This window comes from Caenorhabditis remanei, chromosome V (assembly GCF_010183535.1).
Source record: "Caenorhabditis remanei strain PX506 chromosome V, whole genome shotgun sequence".
Taxonomy (NCBI): domain Eukaryota; kingdom Metazoa; phylum Nematoda; class Chromadorea; order Rhabditida; family Rhabditidae; genus Caenorhabditis; species Caenorhabditis remanei.
This window is the reverse complement of record NC_071332.1, coordinates 17,643,672-17,671,506: the sequence shown is the minus strand read 5'-3', so window position 1 is coordinate 17,671,506 and position 27,835 is coordinate 17,643,672. Positions and strand designations below refer to the sequence as shown.

The 27,835-nt window shown below is 38.2% G+C and overlaps 3 protein-coding genes across 3 annotated transcripts; 1 reads left to right on the top strand and 2 right to left on the bottom strand.

Annotated features, from left to right (window-relative positions):
• Positions 1-7,272: 7,272 nt before the first annotated feature.
• GCK72_020869 (uncharacterized protein) lies at positions 7,273-9,444 on the bottom strand (the record flags this gene model as incomplete). The annotated part of the gene is made up of 8 exons (XM_053733853.1): positions 7,273-7,535; positions 7,596-7,723; positions 7,769-7,985; positions 8,036-8,145; positions 8,191-8,245; positions 8,642-8,821; positions 8,998-9,110; positions 9,155-9,444. The coding sequence occupies 8 exons, from the start codon at positions 9,442-9,444 to the stop codon at positions 7,273-7,275; spliced, it is 1,356 nt and encodes a 451-aa protein (XP_053582766.1).
• Positions 9,445-10,527: 1,083 nt separating this feature from the next.
• GCK72_020868 (uncharacterized protein) lies at positions 10,528-11,699 on the top strand (the record flags this gene model as incomplete). Its single annotated transcript, XM_053733852.1, has 5 exons — positions 10,528-10,639; positions 10,684-10,762; positions 10,919-11,315; positions 11,362-11,539; positions 11,587-11,699. The coding sequence occupies 5 exons, from the start codon at positions 10,528-10,530 to the stop codon at positions 11,697-11,699; spliced, it is 879 nt and encodes a 292-aa protein (XP_053582765.1).
• A 243-nt stretch (positions 11,700-11,942) lies between these two features.
• Positions 11,943-25,252, bottom strand: GCK72_020867 (uncharacterized protein; the record flags this gene model as incomplete). Its single annotated transcript, XM_053733851.1, has 7 exons — positions 11,943-12,072; positions 12,398-12,492; positions 13,481-13,690; positions 15,905-16,144; positions 17,081-17,186; positions 24,636-24,727; positions 25,205-25,252. 7 exons carry the CDS (start codon positions 25,250-25,252, stop codon positions 11,943-11,945), a joined length of 921 nt encoding a protein of 306 aa, XP_053582764.1.
• Between the last annotated feature and the right edge of the window lie 2,583 nt (positions 25,253-27,835).

Genomic DNA, 27,835 nt, shown 5'->3' with positions numbered 1-27,835 from the left:
TTCTTCGATTGTGTTTTGAAAAAAAATCGTTCGGTTTCGGTTTTCATCGGTTTAGAAACCGATTAAAACACCGATTATTCTTCGATTTTTACCGATTTTTGCCGATTTTCATCGGTTTTTTTCTTAAAGTTCAAGTTCTACAGTAGTTCGTCACGTTTCTATCATATTTTGCACTGTTCTCGATGAAAACCGAAACCGTCCGATTTTTTTTCAAAACAAAATCGAAGAAAATCGATTTCTTCCGATTTTTGTTCGGTTTCCAATCGGTTTTTGTTTTTGAAAAACCGGTTGAAATGAACCGATTGAGGAAACGATTTTCACCGGTTGAAAAAAACCGGTTTTTCTTCGATTTTACCGCCGGTGGAGCACCCTGAAACAGCGGAAGGCGGAGGGTGGAAAGCGGAAATAGGAAAATTTTTCGGCGGAAAGTGGAAGGCGGAAGGCGGAATTCCGCTCAACTCTGCAACAGATCACCAACAATCAAAAATGTATTCACTCACGTTTTTTAATGTTTTCGCACTGTAGACAAAAACTGCAGTAAAAAAATGGGATCCATTGGGCAATTATTAAATTGTTCTTCATCATTTTTCAAATAGTTTCGTAGTAGTAATTTTCAGTTATTTGAACTTCAAAACTCCTAATGTCTCAACCAGAAAACTTTGCCGGTATGGGATACATGGAAAGCATATCTAGGATTGCGGACCAGTACTCAACAATTAAGGAAATTAACTGAATCTAACAGAAAATTATCATAAACACTGTTTCTACTACCTGTTTTTGATACACTGCTCATTGAAAAAAATATGTCATTTTTTCGCATTTTCGAGATTTTCAAAAATTGAGCAAAACTTTTTGGAACATGATTTTCAACACGGATCATTTGTTAATATATCGAAAACTCTACAATAAATGCTTTCCCAAAGTTTCAGCTCGATCGGACCTATTTCAAATAAGTTGTTAAAAAAACAAAAATAAACTTTTGAGCGGGACTGTATGTGATTTTGTCTGCGCTATTCATCGAATAAAATATACAAGTTTCATTAGAAGTCACAAAAACAAAGTATGCAAGAAAAACTTAGTCACTCTACCATAACATCGCTATCAACACTATCAGAAATATATAACGTGTTCTCTGTAAGACTCGAGTATGGCCACTGTAGGAAGGGGCCTAGGGCGTGTAAGTTAGCTACAGTTCTGAAACTTTCAAAGAACGTATATGAGGACATGTGCAACACATATGCACAATATTGGGTCGCAGCTCCGGGTTACTGTAGTACGGTAGGTGCTCATAGGTCAAAAAATGAACTTTTTGAAAATTGATCGGGAGAAGCTGAAATTTTTACCATATATTGAATACAAATATAGTATTCATTTTACAAAGTTTCAAAATTTTTGAAATATTTTTAACCGAGTTATGGCCAAAAAACCCACTTTTTTGACCATTTTTTTGAGAAAATCCAAAATTTGGATACTTAATCAAAATTTCCGTATTCCAAAATTATTATGTTAACATTTGTTATTATTTTTCCTATCGATCAAAAAAAAAATCATCAAAAACAACCTCTTGTGAGGGGTTGAAACTTAATCTAGAAAAAAACAAAAAAAATTTTTTTTTGGGAATTTTGAAATTTTATTTTAGAAATTAATACTTCGTGTAATTTCTAACATTTTTTGTATTAACACTTAGTATTCTACTCTTTGTCATCACATAGAAAACTTGAATTTAATGCAAAACTGTGATCCCGCGGTATGCGATTTCCAGGTGTCGCGTAGGAGCGGCCAATTTAAATTTTTTTTCGGATCGGGTGGGGTTATTTTTTTTTCGGAATGGTAGGATTATTTCAATGTGTTTATTTAGACACAGACTCAAGCGAACATTTAACAAATCATTCAGTTTCTAAAAATCATTTCATTTTTTTAATGGCGTTGTGGTTAAGAACATTTTCTTTTATATTTATTGCGAATTCTTATTCTTTTCGATTTTTTGCTCAATCTTTTATTGGTTTTCCTTCCTTTCAATTTCAAGCGGTGGTTTCTGCCCATTCTCGCTACACTCGGAGTCCCATGGGGAAAAGGGAAGAACGGAAGAAGAGAGGAGCTTTTATTTTGTTTTTCTCGTTTTCCTCTGGTCACGCGATACAAGGAAGCCTCAACGCCTTGCAGTATACAACCGCGGAAAAAGTGTACACATTTTATTCTGGACTGCGTCATGAATTTTTTCTTGTTGCTCTTTTCTCTTGGATTGGTTTCTAGTTTACCTCCGGATGAGGGTGTTCCATCGAAAAAAATGAAAACAGAAAACCCTGAAGAGAAATTGAATCAACCAGTTTCTACAACACCCGGTGTTTCCCAACCTTCCTCATCGATTAATGTCCCAAATGAATCTAAATCGACTAGCTGTTATTTTTCGAAAGTAAGAAAGTCTGAATTGGAAAAGAAAGATAGGAACTCGTATACAAAAGTTTCCACAAACTGTGGAGGAAATTTAGTAAAGTAAGTTTTTTTTACTACATTTCTTATATCCGCATATTTTATTCAGATGGTCTTCTCTTCTGGACACTTACAAAGGAAAAATGTTCGGCGCCCAAAATGAGATGGATCTATTGGCTGCTCGGGGAGCTGCGGAGTATCATGATTACAACAACCCCGACGTCAATAAAGAAGTTGGTAATCGAATGGTCTGCGATCAACACTTGAAAGAGCTAGTTACTGAGTGGTCATCCAGCACCAAACATATTCGAAAAGAGTACGTTTCGGAAAAAGTTCAATTGAAGTGTGGGATGCCTTCCGATGTTAGTCCTCATTCGACTCAAACTATTCCTAAAGTTAGCTCCGATGTTCTGACTCGTGATGAAGCTCAAAGACTTTTGCACGACCATCATTCTCATGTACATATTGGAACACGTGAGTTATAATATTTATCAATTATTGTTCATGAATTTGTTTTCAGCTCTCTGCAAATTTCATAAAGACTTTGTGTCAGTAGCGCAATGCATAAATTTGTTCGAAAGTTCTGTTTCAATGGATGCGCCGGTTTCTAAACGTTTGCGATCTGCTGTTTCAAAATACAGCACCGATTCCGAATCATGTACCAGTGATCAAGTCATGGACGTTGATGAGACTGATGACACAAGTTCTCATTCCCCAGCTGAAAATCCAGAACACAACGACGGTGTATGTGATACAAAGTTTTTCGAATGGGCAAAATCGTTGGGCATTGAAAGAGTCGTTAGCCGAAAACCGTTTTCTCAACTGACTCGAAGATCAAAGATGAGAAAGGCATCTGCAATGAATAAACTTGTATCGGAAGCATTAGAACTATTGGCTCCTGGGAACTCTAAAGAATTGAAAACATTTTTTCTTGACCTGGAAGGCAACCAGTGGACGACAGTCAGATCCAAACTATTCGAGGAATTGATGGCGAGTATTGTTCTGGAGCATTCCAAGTTGACAACACGAAAGGAAAAAAGAAGCATTCTTTCCTTGGTCACTTCAACGCTGCCCTATTCGACCGTCTTGAAGTATTTTCCAGAGTTAACACGCTATGAATACACAAAATCGCGTAGGTACAGTTTTCTTCTCAACAGAACTCCGTATACGTCTCCATTGCGACAAAAGTTTGTGAAAGAAGACGTTGTTTCTTTTATTGATTTTATCACCAGGTAAATTTTAAAAATCTATCTGATCCTGACTAGTGTTTTACAGCCCACTGGTTCGATCTGACTTACCATATGGGCGAAGAACCCTCACCAAGTCTGATGGCACTAAACTGGATATTTCTAATTCGCTTCGCAATGTCAGGGCTATAGAGGTGAGAGAACATTCAAATACTCAAAACGTTTACTAAATAGATTGTCGAAATGTATATCAAAATGAAGACGGAAAAGGGCGAGAAAGATCAGTTGATGAGTCGGAGCACTTTGTTCAAGATATTGGAAAAATGTAAGGCAACAACAAGGGAAGCATTGGAGTGCGTGGACTATTTTATAAGTGATGCTCTAGACGTAAGAACAATTTAAAAGTAGAATCATTAAATTTCATTTTCAGTCTTTCGAAAACCTGTCAGAGATTTTGGAAAAAATGAAAGTGGCTGGATACATAGACGGACCAACCGTAAAAGATTTCCATAAACGTCTTCACGATTCGAAAGTATACTTGCAAACGGACTTCAAACTCCATTTGAAATTCGAGTCAAAGGTAAAAAAACTACATTTTAAGCTAAGAAGATTAATTCCAGATATCAGATCACTGCATAAAGTTTGCTCTCTCCGATCCTATTGTGAAAAACCACGCTTCAATCTGTCTCGATGGAAAAAATTCGCATGACCATGACAAAGATATGTGTGAACGATGTCAAGCAATACGAGATGTATTTGATGACTTGATTAATACTGTGTCAACCTTACTCAACTCAGCAAAATTGAAAACTTTGTGGTCATCAGATGAAAAAAACGTAAAATCTGAAACTGAACTGACAGTTTTTCTGGATGATGTTAAGACAGCTGAGAAAAATGTTATTGAGCTGAAAAAACATCAGGTATGTGGAAGAAAGAAAGTTTAAATATTGTTCTTGTATTTAGGTCAGAAATAAGCACGCCAACCACATACGTCAGCAAATCATTGATAGCCTGCAGAGCACCGATGCATTTTTAACACTAGATTGGTCCCAAAAAGTTATACCAAAACAAGCTGTTGAACCTCAATCTGATTACTTTGGAAAAAGTGGAATAAGTGTTCATGTAACTAATGCTCTTAACATTGACAAGGACGGGAATTTGCGGCAGCACAACTTTGTTCACATAACAAAGCATGAAATTCAAGTAAGACTATTCGAATGTGTAGTCACTCCCGTGATTTTTCTACAGGATTCAACAACGGTGCTACTCATCCTCAAACATGTGTTGCAAGAGCTCAAGCATGTCGGTATACTTCGTGTTCATTTAAGGAGTGATAACGCCGGTGAGTTGCCGAAAACAATGTCTGATAAACATTTTTCTGAAGGTTGTTATCATTCGACACGAACACTCACTTCTCTTCCTGCGATTTCAAAGAAAGTGGGAGTTGAGATACTCAGCTTCACATTCAGCGAGGCTCAAGGGGGGAAAGGTAGAATAACTTAATGAGAATGACAATGCGACAGTGTTATGTTTTGCAGGCGCTGCGGATAGAGCCGCGGCTGAATACAAAACAAAACTGAGAACGTGGCTGGGTTCGGGGAAGAATGCAGAGACTCCAGATCAATTGTTTTTGGCTCTAACCGAGGGCCGATTTCCTAAAGCAATGTCGTCGTATTTGTGCTCAATCGACTTTTCAACAGTGAAAAATGAGAACATTGAGATCAAAGGAATTCAGAACATGTATGATTTTCGATTCAACAATAGTAACTCCGAGATGATTTCAAGAAAATTTGGACTAATTGGAGAAGGAACTAAACATGACAGCAGGAAATTTGTTGCCGTGAAAGGAACAATGACAATTGAAACATCTGGAGGATACGGGATATCGGACCATGAAACCTTTTGGAAATCATCAAAATGTTCGAAAAAATGTTCTGAAGAAGATATTGAAGTCCAAACCGCTGCTGATGAGATTATTCCTTTCAATGACTTTGATGTTGATCAAGGAGAACATACTCCCAAACCAATGGAGTCAGCAGTTTTTGAGTGCCCAGAGGAAGGGTGTACTGCCGTGTTTACAAAATATGGAAATCTAGAGCGCCATCTGGCACTAGGTAAACACCAGTTAGTTCCAGAGAAAGAGACATTATTAGACTTTGCTATGGAACGATTTGCTGAAAATATTGAAGGTCTGAGAGAACACTCAACTCCGAATACTTTGAAAGATGCGCTGACAACACTTCCCGCTGGAGTTCTACCATTTTCTAATCAGAAAGGATGGGCCATTCCTAGCAAGAAAGTTTACAAGAAATATAACAAGGATGTGGTTCAGTTTGTTATGAAAAAGTTTGAAGACTCTTCCAAGAAGAAACTGAAGATTTATCCCAAGCTTATTGCAAAAGAACTCCGCGAACAAAAAAAAGATGGGACATTGCAATTTGCACCGGACACTTGGCTCAATTACAAGCAAATTTCGAATCTTTATCAAACATTTGGACGGAAGTCAAGAGAACTAGATGAAAAGAAGAAAAAAGAAAAGAAAACATCGGAGGGCAACCAAAGCACTGGAACTCAAGTTCCTCCTACAGTTCCACCTTCTATTCGTACTCCTCAGAACAGAGCGTCTGCTACTCGCAAGCCGAAAACAACTTCTACTGGAGAGGAATCAAAAACACGCCCTCGGAGAGAAACGACAGAAGAATTAGTGGATCTAGTTTTGGAAGAGCTCAATCAGAAAGAATTCGACGACTCAGAAGAAATTTATGATGAAATCAGTGAAGAAAATCAGGACTTCTATCATCTTATTGAAGAAATTGAAAAAGAAAAAGATGAAATTTTCGATTTTTAACTTTTGTAAAAGTAAAATGTCCCATATAATTGAATATATTCTGACCTCTCATTGAACAAGAAAGTTACGTAATAAAAAAATAAAATGATTTGTTAAATGTTCGCTTGAGTCTGTGTCTAAATAAACACATTGAAATAATCCTACCATTCCGAAAAAAAAATAACCCCACCCGATCCGAAAAAAAATTTAAATTGGCCGCTCCTACGCGACACCTGGAAATCGCATACCGCGGGATCACAGTTTTGCATTAAATTCAAGTTTTCTATGTGATGACAAAGAGTAGAATACTAAGTGTTAATACAAAAAATGTTAGAAATTACACGAAGTATTAATTTCTGAAATAAAATTTCAAAATTCCCAAAAAAAAATTTTTTTTGTTTTTTTCTAGATTAAGTTTCAACCCCTCACAAGAGGTTGTTTTTGATGATTTTTTTTTTGATCGATAGGAAAAATAATAACAAATGTTAAAATAATAATTTTGGAATACGGAAATTTTGATTAAGTATCCAAATTTTAGATTTTCTCAAAAAAATGGTCAAAAAAGTGGGTTTTTTGGCCATAACTCGGTTAAAAATATTTCAAAAATTTTGAAACTTTGTAAAATGAATACTATATTTGTATTCAATATATGGTAAAAATTTCAGCTTCTCCCGATCAATTTTCAAAAAGTTCATTTTTTGACCTATGAGCACCTACCGTACTACAGTAACCCGGAGCTGCGACCCAATATTGTGCATATGTGTTGCACAACACTCATAGTACACGATCATATAAAAATCTAAGCCTAGGGCATGCGTTGCTCGAGTCTTACAGAGAACACGTTATATGAGAACACTTGTGAATAACAGAGAACTTTGTAGTTGCTACAATACGTCTAGTTGTAGTTTTCATTGTTGTGCTAGTTGTAGTTGGAATTGTTCTTCTAGTCGTGGTTATAATTCTTCTTCTAGTCGTTGTAGTCGTCGGCGTAGTCGTCGGCGTAGTGGACTGAGTTGTAGTCGGGATGGTTGTAGTAGTGACAATTGCTGTAGTTGAAGTAGAAGTAGTGCTTCTAGTGGTCGTTGTTTGGTCTGAAAAATTCAAAGTGTATCCTTTTCCGTTATTAAAAAAAGAACCAAAATAAAACTAACCATTTTCCGTGCAGAACATGTTGATTTCAAAACCTGTGGTATTGTACCCTAAGGTGTCATAAGTTACAGTAATCTTATCTCCAAGAACGCGGAGAGTGGTAGTAGGTGGACGGTTGGTTTCTTTGTATCTAGAATCTCCCAAATTATATTTTTAACTCTTGCAAAAATCAAACCTCTGTTGGAAGACCTCTTGGTCATCTCGAAAAACGCTGATATCCAAATACGTGGGCCCGATCACATCAAAACTTTTCACATTCAAGTTGAAATACACTTTTACATCTTTACTGTTGGTGGTGTAAGTTTCATTTGTGTATTGTTGACTGCTTAATTGTCGATAATAGAATGAATGAATATTCACAATGCGACCAGGAGCAACAGTGTAATAGCTCACTGAAAGCATTACGATTCAAATTTACGATTGGTAAGTTTTAATGTTTTACAACGGTCTCCACTGTTCAGAGGGATTATAGCACGGGCATCTCGATCGATAATATAGAACTTCACATTATTTTTGACAACCATAGGGAACTTGTAATTGTAATCGGATTCGCTGAAATCTCTCTGTAAAAAACCTTTATGTGTTTAGCGAACTCACTTCACCGTCGTCAGAAGGTTATCAATTTTTCTTCGTAAATCCTTAGGGTGCCATTCTGTAATAGTTCAGTTTCACTCTATCTCAGCATATCGTCTCACATCTGAATACCATCTAGGTGCTTGTAAATAATCAGCGCCTTTCGATATGGTAACCGCAGAATGTGATATGACATCTATCTCACAATTAAAGTTATCTGTTCGGCAATAAGTTCCTCGGATCCGAGCGTTTCCGACGGCTAAAAGTAAAGATTATGTCCTTGTCCTACGGACCTAATCAGAGTTCCTCTGTGAAAAAAGTTATTCACGGTTTTGTGAGATCCAGTACTAATTAGCCACATTTAGTACTATGGGTTCACAAAAACGACTACAACGCTTTTCACATTGGGACTCTGAAAACGCCTAACGCAGATTTGGAATCAAAATTTGCTACAGAAGTTTCTGGACAAGCTAACCTTTTGCATCGACTCCCATATACAGCACATAATCATAGATCTCACTCAATCCAAACGTGTAGACTGTCAATTGGCTACTGTTGGAAACTATTTGCCGATTCCGCATGTCCAACAAGTTTCCTAAATATGATCCATTATAAGAGTCGCCTTCAAAAACTGCGGAATGACGAAGTTGGACATCTGAATCTTCTTTAGTGTTGAAACCAATGAGTGCCACATTATTTGGAGCAGTGTAGGTGGTGAAACAGGTGTCAGGAATTGAAGGGGCAGGGGTCGAGTTATCCAATGTGATATTTCTTTGGCAGGTGTTGGGGTCTGCAAGATGTGATTAGCTATTTGAAATAGGAACAACTCACAATTCGACCAAGTGACTTTGAATGAGAATGCTCCAGGATCTTTTTTGACAGACATGTACAATTCAAAGTATGGAGAAGTCGAGATAAATGGGATGAACTCGTCGTCATGGATTCTGAATTCAGTTTTTCAAAGTTTTTCAAAACACCACGATCTTACAAAGCCATGTTATCATTCGGGTAAACAAAAGTAAAGCTTCCAGTTCTGTTCGTGTGTCTATAAAATATGGCTGTCGCATACATCCCGTTAGGTACGATTAAGCGCCAGTTACAGTCTTGAGATTGATTATATTTGGCTGAAGGCATCGATTCATTCCAATCATTCGGGAAATAGTACGGCTCACTGAGGTCCTTTGGAGGATTCACCACTGTTTTCCCTGAACAGTTGTAGCCTTGGGAAGCAACTGACAGGAATAGAAGATACGATGAAATTAAGAGTTGGCGGAGCATAATGAGCTGCTCACTATCATGATAACCTATTTTCCTGTCTCTTTTATATTCACTTTTTGAAATTTCCTTTCCAACAGAAAGATAACGCTTAAAATGCCGTCATGGGTGTGCAAACCGTAAGCAGGAAATGTGTGCAACTTTTATTGGTTTGGTTGTGCATACCCTGGTGTTGACTCAATGAGGAAGTTTGGAAATTATGGGGAAATTTTATTAGGATGGTCTGAATGGACGGAGCAAACTTCTTGAAGTTCCACGCTATTAAATGACGATGTGCCAGCGAATTTGCCTCCAGGATGTTCGAAAACTCAGCCACCTGGCACCATCTCATAGAAACTTTTCAAATTTTGGTCAGTGTAAGTTTGTTTTACACTGACAAATCGGCTCCGGGACGTTTGAAACCAAACGATCGGAAATTGAGATTTTGGCACCAGGCGTTTTTAATTCAGTCGTTGTGTAAGAATCCGTGTCATTTTAACTTTTTTGAGACTTTGGACTACACTACTTTGAAGGCGGAGCCTATTTTTCAGGTTACTGTGAGAATTTGTCACTTTAACAAACTGTTATCACAGTACCCTTCTTATCAGGCAAGCAAGACCGTTAATTTTTAGTGACTAAGAGCTGTTACACGCTTTGTTTACGCACGAATCTCATTTTGATGAGAAAATTGGGTATCAAAAAATCAGGAAACTCTCAAAAATGATAATTCTTAGGAAAAAAAGTTGTAAAGAGGTGGCTCATATTGTTATTCTTATTATACTTGTTGGTACTTGTTAGTACTATTATGTTAGTACAATTAGTACTTGTTGTACCATGTCTACTGATTATTTTTCCGAGTGGGCCGGAAATTAAAAAAGATACTAATTTCATGATAAAAGACCTAGCACCTCATAACCATTCACACAATATGCCCACCAACTACCTTTACCTGGTTTCTCTTACTCAAAATTTTGGGAAATTTGCATTTCTTGCCAGCTCGTTTTTTGGAATCATTTTGATATCCCTGACACTTTTCGGAGTTCGAAAAATCTTCGGAACCTATAAATATCTTATGGTAATTTTCATGTGTGTTGGTGTCACTTTGGTATGTTTGGAAGCGGTTTTTACCCGAATCTTCATCTTTATAATAATGGACTTGTTTATTTCTCATTGTCACATCCATATGGATTCAGCAACGAAGTTTTAGAGATGATTTTGCGTAAGTTGACAATAAAATACAACATTAAAAATCAATATTTTCAGCTTTTTATGCAGCTGTTTATTCAGTAACATTATCCTTATTAGCAATACAGTTTATATATCGATATTGGGCATTGTTTAGGTACGCTCTAATGATATTTCGCGATTCTCAGGGGCTTTTATCAAAGAGGCAGTTAATTTTTTGTCAGTACTGGAACGTTTCAAAACCATGCTTATTTGTATCAGAGACACTTCCCAACCAGACTATGTATCATGCAACTGAAAAACTTATTTTCAGCCTCTCCTATCTAACCTTATTCAAAGGCTGGAAATCCTTCATCTGGGTTGCATACTGTTTCTTTTTCGGAGCCGTATGGTTTCTCGCGGACTATTTCCTCCTCAAAATCGATGACACTACTGAGAAATATTTCCATGAAGAAATGCTCATCCGCTATGGTGTCACAAGCAAAGAAATCCCAATAATGACTTTCTTAGTTTACGATCCAAACGATGGTTCAATCAGGGGGATTAGTGTTTTCAATTCCTTTTTGTTGTCTGGAGCTATGGGATTTCAATATGGAGCAATGATGTATTGCGGGTGGAATATGAATTCGAAGATGGAAAAGCAAATTTCCTGTTTGTCGGCTGCATTGAAACGCCATCATCGGCAATTGTTTAGAACTCTGGTCTTTCAGGTAGGTCATTTTAGGTAATTTAATGTTCTGGAAAGCGTGTTTTCAGATAACCACGCCCACTATATTCCTATTCTTCCCTTTGATTCTCGTAGTCTATCTACCGTATTTTCAACTTGAACTCAGTTTTCCCGCTGGCGCTACGATATGCGCCTTTAATTTCTATCCTGCAATGGATTCTATAATTGTTATGATAATAGTTACGGAGTATAGAGTGGTTGCAAGAAGTAAGATTCCCGAGTAATTAGCAATTAATTTGATATGGAGATTTCAGAGATGTTGAATGTATTACTGCGAAAATCGATGGTTGTCTTCAGAGGAAAGGACATTGGAGCGGCTCAAACAAGTGGGCAGATACAGATGGCTACTATAGGGGTTGTTTCTTGAAAACTGTTAATCTCGAGTCTGTAGTTAGTATCCAACCTTCAAAACTTTATCATTCTTTTATTAAAGTGCGAAAAAATATTTGAACACACAAAAAATCACAAGAGAAGCATCATGTTGTTTTAGCCAACTAATATGAGTAATTGTTTTTTTTTCTTTAACTTTTTTTTGGGGAAACACAAAATATATACATTATACAAAAGAAATAACTGAAAATTGTTGAGATATGACTCTGGGATGTAAAATCTACCAGACTGGTCCTCCGAATCCAGACGAGTACATGTGATTGTACCCTCCAAAGTGGTGGTATTTGTTGGGTCCGATGAATGAGCGAGACGATTGGGCGTGGCCGAATGGGAATGGGTTGGCGAGGAATCTGAAGAGAAAATGCGTAATTACAGTTACTACAGTGAAATAAATAAAGTTTGAATTTTTAAATTTTTTGTGACCAGTGCGGCAGAGGGATCGTAGGCGTAGCTTAAACTGCAAAAACAAATTTCTTGCAGTTTGAGCTCCGCCCACGATACCCTGCCGCACTTGCGTTTCGGCCCGCGAAATTTTTTGGAAAATTAATTTATTTATTTATTGTGACGAAAAAGAAAACATATAGATACAAAAGACTAGAAACGGCCCCTCACAAGACAGTTCTTGTCGGAGTTTTAATTTTTTTTGACAGTAATCCGGGGTATCATCACTCCTACCTCCAAAGCATTCCATTGTGTGGTGGCATTCCGTAGAGAATGCTATTCGAGTAGCCGCCGCCATATGGTGGATATCCCTTGTATCCTCCTGGGTACTGAAAAAATAAAATGTTGATGTTGTGAATCCGTGCATCATTTAGCATCCGCGCGCTTACGCAAAAGTGCAAAATCATGCGTCTCCGGCTATAAATAATGTATGGGTGGCCTCCTATGTATGTTGGGCGTAGCGCCCTAATCCTATCTCCGTATAAACATTTATAAAAATTCCGGAAGTTTTAGAAAAGTAGGAAAACACTTAACGATCCGGTCCCGCCACTTGATTATTTTCATACTTGTCAACCGGGCCGAGCCGGGCCGACGGTTTTTCTTAAATAACTTTTTTCAAAAAAATCGTACCAAGTTGGTTGATAGCTCAAAAATAGGTATTTTTAATTGTCATCCATGAAATATAAAATCAATTTCCTAAAATAAACAGGCAAGCCAATACCGGGCCGAACCGGGCCGAGAGAGATTGTAGCTCGGGTAACTTTTTTGGGAAATTGAATTTATAGTTCATGGATGACAATTAAAAATACCTATCTTTTGAGCTATCAACCAACCTTGTGCGATTTTTTTGAAAAAAGTTATTTAAGAAAAACCGTCGGCCCGGCTCGGCCCGGTTGACAAGTATGATTATTTTTCTATTATCTTATTTTCAGCCGGAAAAAAAACAATTGCTCATTCTCCATGCTTGATCAAATTTTGTGGGGACATAACAAAAAGAAAATTAGAAGGCGTCAGAATTGTTAAGTGGATTTTTTCTGGAGGGTCTCGAGTCTCGTTGCAAGTCAGCTGGAACGGAGAATAGAATGGTAGATCATAAAATGAGCTCGGAAAATGATACAGCTATGTAAATCGAGGAATTTTAAACAAAAACTTAAGCCTAAGAACGAAAACTCAAGCCTAAGACAAAAAATTTGAGTATAAGACCGAAAATTTAAGCGTAAAAACAAAAACGTAAGGCTAAGGTGGTTAGCCTAAACCTAAAGTGGTGATCTGAAGCCTGAGCTCGTAAGCCTAAGCCAGAATTTCTCAATAACTCACCAATCCCCCATAACTTCCGCTGTGACTGTACGTCGTCTTGACAGTTTCCCCAATCTGACGTAGCGGTGGAGAATGTGTGGTGCCAGTGGTGACAGACATCGGCGGTGGAGACATGGCACGTGTCATCTGATGTGGATGATGGCGATACGTCTCCGGTGCGGAGTCCATCGACGACGGCGACCGTTGTGGATACGTGTTGTAGGAGCGTTCCTGGAAAAAACATCCATTTTTAGCATTTGAACCCTTTAGTTTGACTCTTGCTCCCACTCAAAAAGTCATGGAGGTCATCTTATGAGTCCCCCATTCCCCTTATCATAGTCAGTTCCTGTTCAGTATTCATAGAACCCATTCAAAAAATTCAGAGACAAAACTGTGTGAGGCGCCTGAATTTGACGTCAGTAAGAAATAAAATGCGAATAAAATGGGATGAGAAGGAGGAAATGCAATTAGTGTGATGGGTGGTGGGGAGGGGAACTTGTTGAACTTTTATTTCTTGTTTTTTGTACTTTTAGGGAAATGCAATTCCAAAAGGAAGATTGTGATTGGCAAGACTGGCTTGCGATCTTAGGCTTAGGCTTCCAAGCTCGGGTTGTAGATAAAATTCTTAGGCTTACAATCACGCTCTGGCGTTCAAGGTCTGTTTAGGCTTAGGCCTACGATCTCAGGCTAACGCATTTATGCTTAGGCTTACGATCTCAGGCTTAGGCTTACGATCTCAGTTTTACGGCTTTTAGTCTTAGTATTACGGCTTCAGGCTTAGGCTTACGATCTCAGGCTAACAACGTTTAGGCTTAGGCATTTGATCTCAAGCTGACGGCCTTTGGTTTAGGATTATGGCTTTAGGCTTACGACTTTAGGCTTACGGTTTCGAGCTCACTGTGACGCTGCGAGCTCTTACAAGCTCACTACCAAAACGCGAGTTCACGCTGCGAGCTCACTATCAAGTTATAAGCTCACTCCCATTTTTGTACTTCGCCGATCCGAATGCCTAGAAAAAAGAAGCCAACGTCATCCGGCGACTCATTTGTTTACTTGTTTATTATTTTCTCAGTTCTTTGTACCCCTCTCAACACCCCCAACGCATCTTTGAAAGTGCGTCAGCCACCTCCTATTGTCTTCTCCCATACGTTCACAAAAAAAATACGCTTCTTTCCACTCGAATACATTTTTCATAAAAACCAAAGAAGGAAAATCCATCAAGGCTTCCTGGTTCGAATGTTTCAACACCCCCCTCCCCCTTCCCGGCTGGCGTGATAAATGACATACTCTTTTTCCGTCCGTCGTGCTCCTTGAGCCCAAAGAAAAAAGAAAATGTTATATTTATGTTTACACACACACATAAAGATTTGCATTTCTCCTTTTTCGGGAGGCCTTTGAGAGATGAAACATCTGATTTGTAAAGGGAAGCGGCTGTCAAGAAGAAAGAGAAGAAGAGAAATCAAAAAGTTTTCTGGGCCAGAGTGGAGGAAGTGGGGGCCTCTTTTTGATTGGATTTTAGGGGCAAGGGGGTCAAAAATTTGGTGTCTTAGGCTTAGGCTTACAAGTTTAGGCTAAAGCTTAGAAGTATAGGCTTAGGCTTACAAGTAAAGGCCTATTTCGAAAATTGAGAAGGGATCAAAAAGTTACTTTCGGTGCCTTAGGCTTATAAGCAGCTAATGTTTTAGGCTAGGGCTTTAGGGGGTTTTCAGATTTCGGATTAGGCCGATTTGAGATTTTTCACAGCCCGGTCGACCCGGCTTGGCTTTCAGTACAAAAGTTTGAAAATGTGAATTTTAATAATTTTTGCTTGTTTGCCTCAAGACATTTTCAAATTACAGGCACAGCCAATTTTTTAGACTTAACAATTTTTTTTAAAAAACTTAAGCAGTCATAGGCTTAGGCTTCAGGGCTCCCTTAAGCTCACTTGATACCCTCCCTCCCTCTTCCACTTAATTTTTCGATCTACTTGACCCTACCCTTTAAAAAACTTGAATAGGTGAAGGTGGATAAAAGGGTATTAGGTTTCTCGAAAAACCTCAAGTGAGGGTGGCCTAGGATTTTCAAAAATATATTTTCTAGTCTGTGAGGGTGGTACCTGTGTACCCAAAAAATATCCAATTTCCCTTCCTTCACTAGCACATTATGCTAATTACAAAGTGTTCATCTCCATCCCTTTCGAATATTCATTATCCCCTGGGGGGAGGAAGTTGTCAACAAGTGGTGTGTGACGTGTTGACTCACTTCCATTGTGAAATTGTAGACAGGTGAAACTCTACAAGGAATGTGTCACAAAAAATTTTGAAATATTTTCCTTCACTTCCAGCCAGCTAGACCGCGTGCAAATGACAAGGTCCTGGACTTCCCAACAAAAAAATAAAGAAAAGCAATTAACACTGGAACTAATTGGTCTCCCTCCCAAGAAAAAAAAAGATTCTTTGAACCCACCGGTGGCACCGACTGCGATCTGGCAGGTCTTCCACGTGCCGCCGCCTCGGCCATATCAGCTGCCGCGATGACGTGTCCGTCGCGGAGTGTTGTGTGCAGTTTCAGCTTGTTCTTGGTCTGTTGAAGTGCCTCACGAACGTCTTTGTCGGAGGAGACGATGACTTGACGACCGTATTGGTCTATGAACGCGAGGTCGCCTTCGAAGTCGGCGCGGACCTCGTGCACTTTTTTGAGGAGAACCTGGAAAAATATGAATTGTGTCAGAAGGCAGGGGCTGAGGGCTGAGGAGCTTAGGGTTAACCAGTTCCTTAGGCTTAGGCTTAACAAGTTTTTCCGATCCCTTAGGCTCCGATCCCTTAGGCTTACCAAGTTTTTAGGCTTAGATTTGACCGGACTGCAATCTTCAGCCTGTGCCATTTGGGCTGAGGCGCTTAGGCTTAGGTTTAACCAGTATAGTCGATTTGGGCTCAATCCATCACTAAGGCTTATTGAATTCTTAGGCTTAGGCTTAACCCTTTTTCAGACTTCGGATCAGCAGATCCCTTAGGCTTATGCCCTAAGGCTTAACCTTATTCAATGTGTCCCACAAAAACAATGCCTTCCAGAACATTCTAATCTGTTATTAGAAACCCTAATCCTCATCGTCCCCCTACATCATCAGATAAAAAGTTTTTGGCAACTTTTCCTCTCTCAAAATAGAACATCAAGAAACCCGACACCACACCCATAAAAAGGGGTCAGAGTAGAGTAATGTCATGGGTTTCAACTTGATTTGATGGACGGAGGAACTTTAAGGGAACACTTTGAATTCGCTGAGTAGCGACTCTAGGTCAAAAACTTTTCTAGTTTTCAGGTATCGTGGGACTCTCACAGAGTCAGGTGGAAAATAATTGGTAAATAAGAAAACCCGGAAAAATAAGAAATAAAAAGTTGGGTGCGTGGGAACAACTTTTCAGTTTTTTTTTCACCGTTTTTCATGGGAGCATGGAACTTAGAATCTGACGTAAAGGTATGTAGTCTGGACAATGTGACGAACATAAGCCTAAGACCGTAAGGCCTCGGTTCGGCCTAAGCCTAAGACCGCACGTGTCGGATTCTAGGCCACCCACTCTAAATTTTCAATCCGCCGTTTAAAAAAATCTGGAATACCACCCACTAAGCCCTCCGATAACTCACATCGTACAAATCCGCGTATTCCATCTCGTAATCCGAAAATCTCAACGCATACTTCTTGCCAAAATGATTCCATTTCACTTTTCTTCCGCCGGAGAACATGTTGAAACTGAAATCACAATTATTATTATTATTATTATTATAAATGATTATTTCAAAAATATAATTTTTGAATTTCTAGCCAAAAAATTTCTAGACATTGTGTCCGAGGCGGCCGCCACCGCTGCCTTCTCTACTGATGTCCCCTCTCTTTAACTTCTCGAAAATGGGCGGAGCCTGAGGAGCCACGCCCCCTTGGTCAAAGGGAGGGGAGAGGGAAGGGATAGAAGAAGAAGATATGAACTATTATATGACGCATAGTTGATTCAATTTTGGAAATTTTTTGGAAAAAAAAAATTCTGGAAGGTCAAAAAAATGTGTTGCTGGAATTTCTTTCTTTCACAAAACCATCAAAACAAGATAGGTAAATGGATAGGCAAAGTATCGGATATCTTTTTTTGGCCGTCCATGAAGGGGGCCCGTGCCGGATAATAATAATAAGGTATACCAAACATGGAACAAAACAAAAAAAGGAAAAGAAGTACGTTTTGAGACAAAACAAGACACGGGAAGGTGTCAGAACGAGTACAAAAAGGGGTCTGGATGTTTTTTGAAAAATGGGAATTTCCCACGTTCTGGGAAATCGGGTTCTAGAACGATCTGAAACCGAGAAATTTCAATGTCGCAAATTTTTTTCCGAAATGTTCAAAAATTTATGATGTCAGAATATGGACTAAGCCCAAAATTGAACATAGATTTGAAGCTAGGCCATTCTCTAGTTTTGGACATAGGTCACGGTCTTAGCCCAAAAAAAGTCACTACCAAGGTAAAGGCCTGAAACACAATTTTAAGCTCATAAATTTTTAATTTTTTAATTTTCGAAATTTTGAAAAGTTGCTAAATTTCAAAAATGTTATGCAAAGTCGATTTTTGTGTAAACATCACAAATTTATATTAAATCAGTAGAGCCAATATCTTATACAATTTTAAGCTAAAAAAGTACTTGAGCAAAAATTATTTTTTCGAAAAATAACAAAAGCTTGATCACTTGTCATGGAGCCACTACTTTTCCTACAATCTTAAAACTTGGTAACTATATTAAACAGGTTTAGGCCTTCATTTTTGTAGTTGACCACTTTTTTGTACGAGCCCACCCAGGGAAGTTACGGGTCCTTGAAGTCACAGTCCTACAGAAGGGGAGGAGAGGCAGAGAAGTCAGACACTCTCGTTTCTCTGCGCGCGCTCTCTCTCACACTAACTTCAAGGTACATATCCTTAAAGGCGCATACCTCGTAATATAAGCTTTTCTAAAAAGTTACACTTTTTTTTCGAATTCTGACCAACTTGACTTCTGTTCTTTTCTTGTACCCTAAAATTCTGACAGATCAGAATTTCAAATCCAGAAGTAGTATATGTACGTCCACTTCCATTCTACGTCAGCTCTCCCTCTAACTCCAAGTTCCGAAATTCTCCTCATTTCCTATTCCCGAAAAAGAAAACTCCGTGACAATTTTGATCTCCACTTATCCTTCTCACATCATTTTTGAAATTCCGGAAATTTGAGAAAATATATTTTCGACGTGAAAATAAGCGTTTTCCCTTCCCTTCGACCAAAAATTATCAGTGGAAAATGAAAATGTCGACTCGATTTATAATTCATAGCCAAACTTTGCACTTCCATCCATCTTTTTTATTCTGTTAGCTGTGAGTAGAGATAAATTATTTGCTCGAAACGGAAAACTGATGGCCCCCACAATTTTCTGCTCCGAAGAGCACCAATAGAGCACTAAAAAGTCTCCAAAATTTTGTGTTGGATGGATCAAAAACCGGCAAGCATTAATCTTCCCTGAGGAGATAAAAGTGCACTGTCTGAGTGAGTAAATTATGAATGAAAATTGATGGATTAGGTGAGAAAAAAGTTCGAAATTTATCATCGGGGAGTTGTGACGTAGAAGTACGTCAGCGGTGAGTAAAATTTGAAATTGATCTGATCTAGAGATATGGTAACGTGGCCTTGAGCTCACAGCAAAAAAATTTAACTCGCAGCGTAAAATAGAACTAGCAGCGTAAAAATAAAACTCGCAGCGTAAAAATAAAATTCGCAGCGTACCAAAGAACTCCCAACGCATAAGGGATCGTTTAAACATGTAGATAGCTCACATGCTGATAGAGAACTCGCAGCCTGGAATTGATCTTATAACGAAAAAAGCTTGCAGCGTATAAAAAAGCTCGCAGCGCCCTAGTGAGTTCCCCTAGCTCTCCCATAATCCCCTTACCCTCCTGATCCCCCCTATGCCCACCTCCAAAACACAAACACCACCTAACACGATGCCAAAATTAATTTGGGAACCCCTATAATGAGCATTCCTATGTATACATACCGAAGCTTAATGAAAAAAAATTCGGGGCCGTCCGAAAAACAAAAAACAAAACATAAATAATGAGAGTTCGGCTCGCGGTGACTACTGAGAAACCAAAACCTACGACTACCTTTGTAGTGTTTACGGCGGAAGAAAAGAATACGAATCGGGCGGGAAATGACGAGATGCACTTTTGACACGAGACGACAACGTTTTTGGAACAATATACATATTTTGTGTTTATTTTTGGCTTTAGAGTTCACAAATTGTTTTCTTCTGGAATTTTCAGTTGAAAACTTTGTCACAGATTAAATTTTGGGGAATGCGCCTTTAAGGACAGTTACAGATTCTTGAAGTGAGAAGAGAGTGAGAGAGAGGGCGCCGAGAAACGAGACTCCTCCCCCTTCTGTAGGACTGTGCCTTCAAGGACCCGTAACTTTCCAGGGTAGACTCGTACAAAAAAGTGGTCAACTACAAAAATGAAGTTCGAGGCCTGCTCAATATAGTTACCAAGTTTTAAGGTTGTAGGATTGGGAAGATATGACTGAATTACACGCGGTCAAAGAAATGTTCAATATTTCGAAAAAAAATTGTTTTTAGATTTTTAAGATTTCAAGTTTTTTGTGTTTTTTAAAGATTTTAACAGAGCGTAAAAATCAAAATTCAGGACCTTAACAGGGGTGCAAACGCACTAAAATTTTTCGTTTAAAATTGCACCGGAATAATTTTTCGACCTCTGATCCAACTTCCCTCTTCTCATAAAGTCCAAAAATTCAGATAATATAATCCGGAAGTGCTTCTCATAAATCTCTAATAAAAATTCCATACTTTGACTCCTCAATTCCCAGAAATCTTCATCCCAATCAGGACTCAATACACCAAAAAAAAAATTTGTGCTCCAGTTTTTGATCTATGTGGGAATGGAGTAAAGTATAAATGGAATCAAATTGAATGTGATATGTATATATTCAAAAAAATATGTGTGGTGTTGCAAAAAAGAAATGAATGCGGGAGAGAGAAATTGGATTTAGGAGGGAAAAAGCAAAAGAGGAAGTGCGTCAGAGATCGAGTACATGGAGGGCATTGATATATATATATATATGAATGGGTTATTTATTTTTATATATTGGATAAAATAAAATGCACCTGAAACTAAAATTTAAGCAAAAAAAAATATTCGAGCAAAAAATTGTGTTTTTTTTTTCGAAAAATAACAAAAGTTTGACCGCGTGTAATTCAACCTTATCTTATCCTATAATTTTGAAACTTGATAACCATATTAAGCAGGTTTAGGCCTTCATTTTTGCAGGTGACCACTTTTTTGTACGAGTCCAACTTGGAAAGTTACAGGTCGTTGAAGTCACTGTCCTAGAGTAGGGGTGGAGACGCAGAGAAGTCAGACACTCTCGTTTCTCTGTGCCCTCTCTTTCTTTCACTTTTTTCAAGGTCTTCTTCTTTAAAGGCGCATACCTCATAGTCTAAAAAGTTGTCAAATGGAAATTCCAGAAGGAAAAAAAGAGGAAGTGCGCTCAACGGCAAAAATTTCCAGGTGAAAATTTTCGGGGACTAGAAACCTCCAACTAGTCCCCCTTACCAATTCCAGAGTAATCTGATTTCCAAAATCTAATTTCGAAAAATCTGAAACCAAAACAAGACGCGTTCTGATTTTAATTTTGACATCTGATTTGTCGAAAAAAAAATTTTTTTTCGAAATTTTTTTCGTATCTGATTAAAATGAGTAGACACATAATACTCAGACAACAATTTTTTTTGATTGTGACGCACAAGTCTCACGACATATAAGACTTGTGACGAAAGGAGTTTGTATAGGTATAGAAAATTAGAGGGGTCTTCTTCAAAAAATTCAAAAAAAAGTTTCCTGGAACTTACCAAGACGTCGTAGACATGTCGGTTGACCAGAGACGCATCTTCTTGTTATTATTATTCTTTTCAAGTTTTGAAGTAGAAAGAAACATACAGTAGGATTCTTCTTTTTCTAGAAATTTTTTTTCAGATTTTTCAGAAGAAAAGAAGAATTTTCCAGCAAAATAAGGTAACAAAAGGAGGAACAAGTTCCTTGAAATGTGTCTAGGAGATGTCTCAGAAGGAAAAAAAGGTTCCGAAGAGGAGACAATAAGAAGAGCTGCTCCCCGACAAGACACAATAGGTGTGAATGTGTCAAAAAAACTTTGGAAAAAGAAGAAAGGAGGAGCTAAAAAGCTAAAAACACTTGAATGAAAAGGGGAATACTGAATAGACAAAGGTTAAAACAAAAAATAGGAAAAAAGATTTTTGGACTTTTAGGGGGGGAAATTATTTTGTGTTTTTTGGACCCAGTGGATTTTGGGAAGATTTATTTTTAGAACGGATTTTTTGAGCTCAAAGCATATCGACACTGTAGGAAAAAAAATTGCGGTAACAATTGAATTTAAAGAGGGATTTTGGGAATTCAACGATTTCTTTTTCTAAAAATGTGTAGAAAAATATGAAAATTTTTTCTATGATAATACTCAAAAACCCTTTGAAAAGTGAATTTTCAGCTTGGAAAACGCTCAAAATTGGTCATTATTGAGATTGAGAATCCCTGGTGTGCCTTTGACGCGTTTTTCAATAAAACTCGATTTCTGACCGATTTCGACCTATTTTAATCGATTTTCGCCAAGTTTTTAAAATTTTGAACAAATTTTACTCATTTTCTGAGAGTTTTTCCCTTTTTTTCCAAACCGCTGGCGTGCATTTGACGCATTTCGGGAATCTGGGTTTCTAGGTTTCTGGGACTCAAAATCTTTTTAAAAAATAGGAATTTTCAGCTTGAAAATGCTCAAAATTGGTCACTGCAGTGGCCGAACTGTTTGTTTTTGTGTTTCTAGGCCACGACTTCAAAAAAGACCAATTTTTTCAAAACTTTTTAAAAACATTTTTTGCAATTTTTCATAGAAAATGTGAACATTTTTGATAATTTTTCAGAATATCTTCTAATTCTGAATGTTAGTCAAAAATTCTTTTTACAAAAAAAAAATTCTAAAAACTCGAAAAATTTTGAATTCTGAATTTTGGCGCCAATTACCCGGGCTGATGGCCTAGAAACCCAAAAATAACAATGTTCGGCGAGCACTGAAACATTTGAGCAAAATCAGAGTTTTTGAGTATTTCTACACTATTTGAAACATATTTTCTAATATTCCCTTTTTAATTGGTTTACTAGTTTTAAAACGGCCAAATTAATTTTTCAAAGAACACATCTAATTTTCCAAAACTTTTCACAGAAACAACAACTTTTCACAGAAAAAAAAACAAGATGAGTCTAGATTTGGTTCCTCGAAAAAAACACTTCTGGGAACAAAATTTTCCATATTTTTTATCTAAATACATAAAAGTTTCCGAGGGGGACGCTTAAGATGATTGTGATGTGTCTATGCATGTGTGAATGGAAGTGCGCTCCAATGCACAATTATTCTCAGGAATTTCTCTGGAACTTTGTGTGGTTTGTACCCGCCGAGACCTTTTGTCTTTGCCAGGTAATCGGTTCCCAATTTTTCGAAAAAAAAGTTTACAAACGTCAACTAATTACCTTCCTCCACAGATCTCTGATCCCCCATGTCTCATTAGCCACTTTGTTCCCATTATTATTATTTTTGCTTTTGAAAAAATAGGAGAAAAAACTTTTCTGCTGGGTGAGTAACATGTCGACACCTTCAAAACACGGAAATGAGCAGCAAGAAAGAGAAATTGGAAATGAGATTATTTCTTGCTTTTAGAGGGACATTTCTGAGTCTGGAAGGGGTGGGTTTTGGGAAATGGTAAAAATGGGATCGTGGGATTGGTTACTGTCGTTTAGACTTAAGATTGTGACAGCTCGCTACGGCGAGCTCACTAATACCCGCTGCGAGTTTTATATTACGCTGCGAGCTCATGGCGAGACGTAGCGCCTACTGCGAGTTCAGTGGCAAGTTGGATATGACGCTGCGAGCTCACGCCGACACAATGAACTTAAGATATGACGCTGCGAGTTTGATATCAGGCTGCGATCTCTGCGAGTTCAGTGACAAGTTGACTATGACGCTGCGAGTTTTATATGACGCTGCGAGCTCACGGCTGCTCGATAAGCTTACTAAGACGCTGCAACGTCGGTGAGTTCAATGGCAAGTTGGCTATGACGCTGCGAGTTCACGGAGACTCGACGACCTTACTGTGACGCTGCGAGTTCACAAGCATGCTGGGTAATCACTGAGAAGTTAAGTTTCACGCTGCGAGCTTACTACCTGTGACGCTGCGAGTTTATTATCTCACTGCGAGCTCACTACCTGCGTGCAGCTTTCCTAAGATTTTCAGGTTCTCACCAGAGCGCACTTTCTCACTTCATAATCCATGTCATCCATTTTTTTGCTATTCTTGTCTTTTTTCCCATCTAAGACAGGGGGTCCAGGGGTATTACTGCTAAGCTAAGCCATTTGGACTCCCAAACTTCAGTGATCAACAGACCTTTTTTTTGATTCCTCTGTAACAAGTAAAGATGAAAAATATAAAATATGAGGGACCAGATCAAAAAGTGTCTTTCTTGTAAAAAAAAATGAAATCGAGAAGTCACTAAAAAAAGTGAGTCATTTTTTCTTTTGGAGGGAACAGTGGTATGTATAACAATAGGAGGAGAGGAGGGGGGCTACTAATGACATTTCGTTTCTCTTTTTCATTTTTGTTTCCCCTTTTTCCTGTTTTTGGTTTGGTCCAGCTTTTACCAAAAAATTTTCTTTCCGCGTTCAAATTTTATTTTTTAATTTCTTTGTTGGTAAGAGCTGTGGGGATTTAAAAATCTAAAACGCGCCGAAGGTGCGCCAGACGCTGACTCTCCCAACGGCCTGGCTTCAAAAATGAAAAAAAAATTAACATTTTTTTCTTCAAAAATGTTCACATTTTTGACTTGTTCGCAAAAAAATTCGAAAAAAATCGAAAATTTTTGAATATTGATTTCTGTCGCCAATTGCCCGCGCCTTGACAAATATGAGCAAAATGGTCTTAAACGCGCCGAAGGTGCGCCAGAAGACTGGAAAAATGTCAAAAAACTGAAAAAAAAACATTTTGAGCCACGTCGAGTAACATGCTCACCCCGGACAACAAGACTTTTTTTTCCAAATTTTTTTTTGCAAAAAAAAAAAACTAACGGTGACTGAGACGGCGATTCTTTTGACGACTGGTTACCATCGGATTTAGCTTTGGAGGCACGGGATAGTGGACGGGAGAGTGTGTCGAAGACCTGGAAAATTTTTTTAGTTTTCAAAAAAAAATGTAGAAATTGGTACTTTACAAGGCAATTTTACACTGCTCCTTGTGGGCCCACAGGGTCAAATTTGTATTGGTTGTGTAGATCAAAACTAGATCTACATTTTTGTAGTTGAAAATTTTTTGGTAGGAGTCACCACTCAAAAGTCACAGATTTTGCAAATTTTTCAGAATTTTTTATCAGAAGTTTTGGATCCTGGATCTAGGTTACTGTACATGGATCCTGGATTCGAGATCAGTTGGGTACCCTAGATGGTGGTTACTGTAGACAGATTCTTGGATTCTGGATCTAGGGTTACTGTAGCGCAATTCTAGGTAACTGTTGATACGTGGCAATGTTAGTCCAATAAAAGAATTGGTTAGCCAAAAAAATCGAAAAAATGTTCTCGAAAATTTTTTTGGCTGAATTCAACTTTTTTCAGAACGTTATCAGCAAACAGGCTCTACTCACCTTCTCGTGAATCTGCTTCTCACGATTAACATAACTCCAATCGGCCATGCTGGGGAAGTTTTGAGGGGGGTTGTTTGACTGAAAATCAAAAATTATAACAAACTTTTTTTCAAAAAAAAGAAAAATTCCAAGAAAAAAGTTAAGCGGCACACTCCGGAAACCGCAAGGAATAATCTGTGCTCCGCGAGCAAACTTGTACCGCATGGAGTGAGGGGGGGGGGGGGGTAAAAGAGCAAGAGCAATATTCCTTGTGTACAGTGCCTGTGCTGCCGAGTGGGGTGTGGTAAAGCAAAGAAAAGATTAGTAATGTGTCATTATGGTGGAAGAGAAGAGGGGAAAGTTTTGAGAGCAAAAAAATGAGAAAAATGTTGGAGGAGAGGAGGAATTCCAGAAAAAAATGGAATGCGGAAAATGTTTTCCTGGATGGAAGGGGGGGGGGACACAGGATGTTGTTTCGATATTCAAAAATTGAAGTTCCTGGTTGATTTATGAGAGCCTTAGGCTTAGGCTTACGATTTCAGACTCACGGTCTTTAGGCTTATGATCCTAGACTTATCATTTTAGGCTTATGCTTACGGCCTTAAGCTTACCGCCTTAGGCTTAGGCTTGCGGGAGAATCCTTACGAATTTAGTCTCAGGCAGACTTGCAACAAGCCGGCCCTGTCTCAATACAAAATTTGAAAATTCGAGTTTATTTTTGAATCAAAAAATAATTTGCAAAAAAATAGAATGTTCGACTATTTTAGGTTTACGACCTTAGGCTTAGGCTAACGATCTCAGGCTACGGCCTTAGGCTTAAGGCCATAGGTGTGAGACCACAGGCTCACTCACTACATAGTTGTCAAAACTCGGCTTGCCCCGGCAAGGTCCGAAGGAGCGGACAAAAATAAGTTTTTTCTCAAATTTTCTGATTTTCCAACTTTAGAAGATCATCTCCCCAAGTTTTCAAAACTCCAAACATCTCTTTCATCAATTATCGCAAAAAAAATGCTCATCGAGCCACTTCTCAAAAACAAAATAAGGTCAGCTCATTGAACAGCTAACAGATATATATTTCAGACATCTCGCGCTCTCCTAATTTTTTATTTTCTTGTCGCCTGGAATTCCACGCTTCAGAAGATCTGTCGCACTAGACTGCAATTTTTCAAAAAAAAAAAAACTACTGGGGCCGGCTGGAGCCTTCTCAATTTGGAATGCAAACAAAATGTTTTTTTTCGGGGAGCGATGAGAGGGGAGGGGGAGGGGGAAGAATAATAAAAGTGGGGGGAGATGTTTATGTGTCCGCCCGTCTATACTATTAAAAGAGTCCCCCTCTTGACGTCAATCTGGTCATTTGTTCTTTGAGATACACATATTTCCAGTAGACACATACATTGGAAGAATTCAATGGGGGAGTTCTAAAGGGGAAGTTCAATGGGGGTACGGAAAAAATAGATGTTTCATTTTGATCTACTTTTGGAGGCAGGCGGCAAACCACAAATGGGAGGTTATGTCTTTGATCTTGAAAAGTCGAAACATTGGAGTTAGAAATTTCAAAAAATTTCAAAAATTTGACTTTTTTTTTTGCAAACCGGGTCAAAACGATTGACGGCAAAATTCACAATTCAAACTTCAAAATTTTTTTTCGAATTTATTTGCGAATAAGTCTAATATTCAACTAGTATTCAAAATTCGAATAAATTCTGAAAAATCATCAAAAATAGTCATATTTTCGAAGAAAAATTGAAAAAAGTCAAAAAAAATTAGAAAAAAATTGGTTTATTTTTTAAGCCGGGCCTTCGGACCGGCCGAACCGCACCTTCAAAATTTGTGTTGGTGGCCTAGAAAACCAAAATAAACAAAAAAAACTAGTCCACCAGCACACCTTCAGAGGAAAGATCGACTCCTTTTCGGCGTTTTCTAGGCCATCTGCGGAAAAATTCAAAATTTTTCAAAAAAATTCTCTGGCCTAGAAACTCATATCCTTCTAAAACTAGTCTTTCAAAATTTTCTTGTTCCCGTAATTGTGAGTTTTCAGAGGGAAAAATTGATTAAAACATGTTGGGAAACTAGTTTTTTTTTCAAGTTTTGTGTTACCTAGGCCATCCACTCACCTCATTTTTCCTCAATTTTTTCGGAGGGTGTAAACTACAACTCATTAAAGGCCACATTTCTCAAAAAAATGATCACTTTTCTAACGCGTTCCTTCTCACACTAAGTGACATGATTTATGGTGTCCCACTAAATGTTTTGACTGGAGATGACACGGAGAGAAAAGTATGGAGACACAACTTGACTTTTGATATGTGAGAGCAGGGTGTTGAAGGTGTTAATAGATCAAACATTTATCATGTGGGACCTTTTTTTTTGAAAAACTAAATAATTCAGAAGGAAAAGTTGAATATCATATCAGTTACCACGTGGGAGTACACAAGAGTAAAGTTTTGGCTCCGGGGTAGTTTTGAAATCAGCCACATTTCAAACCCGGACGTGTCAAAACCATGATTTCGGTACTGAACAACAAAAGATATACTGAAAAACGAGGTGTTTTGGGCTATCCAATCCCGAAAACTGATTAAATGTTATGGTTTCGCAACGTCCGGTTTTGAACCGTCACGGTTATGAAATGTCTCGAATTTTGATCGTCTGGTT